We start from the raw sequence: 2187 nt of genomic DNA on the forward strand, positions 1-2187 counted from the left end.
ATGTATATCTGAAAACTATAGACCTGTCGCAAACAACAGTGGGGGTGTGTTATATCTATTAAATGTAAATATAAGAACACGCATACCACAAAATATGCATAAATTCACCTGATATTGGCCATTTACAACCAATTTGACCCAAATATCATAGCCCTGTTCTCCTTGTAATTTCCTAGCCGTGACTGACCACGAAAATAGGTAGAACCCGGAAACTGGTACACGAAATACTCCTGAAATATTTGTTGTCAGATAAACAATTTCGCACATGTTAGTATTCACAAACTGATAGGCTACAACAAAATTGATTATTTTGTTAACTACGCACTTACTAATTCATTTGTTTTAGAAAGTGTAAAACTAACTTAGATATCATAATTTTCTACAAAAAACAGTTTGCCAATGTCATCACAGGTGATTAAATTTGGGTCCATTATTTTGAGCCCGTCAGAAAAGTAAGCAACAAAACACAACAAACGCCCAATAATTGCCAAACGGTCTTTGAGTGCAAAGAAGGTTTTGTATGCAATTTTCTTCTCTGGTGAAGGAGTCGCAATAAAAGTGCCGGTGAACAAGGGCAAAAGTATCACTGGGAAGTACTACAAAGACGTAGTACTTAAGAAACTGAAAAAGTATTATAAGAAACGACGCCCTGTCAATGGTTTTAAGCATATCCGTCTTCTACATGACAATGCCCCCCTCTCATACCTCCGCAATAGTTTCGGCGTTTTTGCAAAAAGAAAAAGTAACTGTTTTGCCTTACCCCCCACCCCCGTATTCTCAAGACCTTGCCCCATGTGATTTCGTTTTGTTTTTGAAATTGAAATCCTTCCTTGCTGGGCGGAAATACAAGTCCCGACAGGCACTTGAGTCTGCCATTCATCAGTTCCTTATTACTGTGCCCAAATCAGCGTACCGTGACGCCTACATCGGCTGAAACTTTGCATTTCTGGCCGCGGGGAGTACTTCGAGGGCATAAAATGAACACTTTTGAGCTAACTTGAAATTTGAAGTGTCCAGATAGAAATAAGCAATACATTTCGAACATCCATCGTATTATGATATTGAACATTGGGTCAAGTAATTATCAGCAAAATTGCAATATGCTACGCCAACACAAAATATTGACAAAAGGATACCTGTATATATACTGTATGCCCCGGCTTCATTGAGCAGCAAACGATTATAAACAATGATTTGGTCCAGGCCTAAATTCCTTATCACGTGATCAAGATAAGCAGAAAATGCAACTTGTTCTGACGTTTGACGGTTATCTGAAAAAAAAATAAATAATGAAATTTATCTATTTATATGCATACATGAATTCTCACGAAACACATAGCTGTCATATAATTATATTTATGGTAAATCAGACAAAAGATGAATAAGTCGTCTTTTTCTATTTCATATTATGACAACATGATGATTTTTTATAGATTAATTTACTCTTAACATATTTACCTCTTTTCCTGCAATCGTTGAGAATTTGTCTCTTTTTTGAAAATGTCCTCGTCGTTTCCTCAACTGAATTGCTTGTGTTTGCCGGGAACTCTTCGGGTTGTTTCTTCAATGTATCCTCTTTTTTTGGATGCTCGGACACTGCTTCAGTTTTCGTTAACTTTGCGATGTGTTGCTGTAACTTTGCTGTTGTTTTAGAGAGAGTTTTAACAGTCTGTTTTAATTTAGCCTCCGATGTTTCTAGGCGGTCTACATGTACACGTAATTGCTCTGTTTTACCGACAAGAATACTAACAGTCTGCTTTAAATCTCTTTCCGATGTTTCTAATTTATCCAGTTTTGCTTGCATCTCCTTGAAAGTTGTAAGAACGTTATTGAGAGTAAGTCTACCAACGGCATCATCATTTCCATAGACGCACAAGAAGTTGATTGTAATACTCCAAAATAGAAGAAACTGCAAACATGCCATTTCGAAAAGATCTCGATTTAGTTGTGTGACAAGCACTAAGCCTTATCTCAGATAACGAGGAATGTAAATGGGTTTGCCACTTTATCTCTTTACTATGACACATCAATTTGAAAAATATTGTTCGTTGGTAAGGTAACGACATTGGTATTAAAATTAATTAACAAAATTTGATTTATTTAAGTTTCAGCACTTCTGTTTTTCCTCCCTTTCTTAAGTATGGTGATACGGTATGTAACGTACATAACAGTTAATTCTTCATCCTT

At 36.3% G+C, this 2187-nt stretch overlaps 1 protein-coding gene across 1 annotated transcript; it reads right to left on the minus strand.

Annotated features, from left to right (window-relative positions):
* Nucleotides 1-1987, minus strand: LOC132759298 (uncharacterized). Its single transcript, XM_060751048.1, has 3 exons — nt 1459-1987; nt 1137-1271; nt 1-230 (listed from the first exon to the last, which is right to left on the minus strand). The coding sequence occupies exons 1-3, from the start codon at nt 1922-1924 to the stop codon at nt 16-18; spliced, it is 816 nt and encodes a 271-aa protein (XP_060607031.1). The 5' UTR covers nt 1925-1987; the 3' UTR covers nt 1-15.
* Between the last annotated feature and the right edge of the window lie 200 nt (nt 1988-2187).

The sequence above is a fragment of the Ruditapes philippinarum genome, unplaced genomic scaffold (genome assembly GCF_026571515.1).
Source record: "Ruditapes philippinarum isolate M1 unplaced genomic scaffold, ASM2657151v2 ctg2135_1_1_1_1, whole genome shotgun sequence".
NCBI lineage: Eukaryota > Metazoa > Mollusca > Bivalvia > Venerida > Veneridae > Ruditapes > Ruditapes philippinarum.

Coding starts and splice junctions, on each gene's coding strand:
- LOC132759298 (XM_060751048.1), bottom strand. CDS start 1,924: ATGGCATGTTTGCAGTTTCTTCTATTTTGGAGTATTACAATCAACTTC. Junction 1,272..1,458: donor CAACGATTGCAGGAAAAGAG/GTAAATATGTTA, acceptor TTTTTTTTTCAG/ATAACCGTCAAACGTCAGAA. Junction 231..1,136: donor GGCATACAGTATATATACAG/GTATCCTTTTGT, acceptor CAAATATTTCAG/GAGTATTTCGTGTACCAGTT.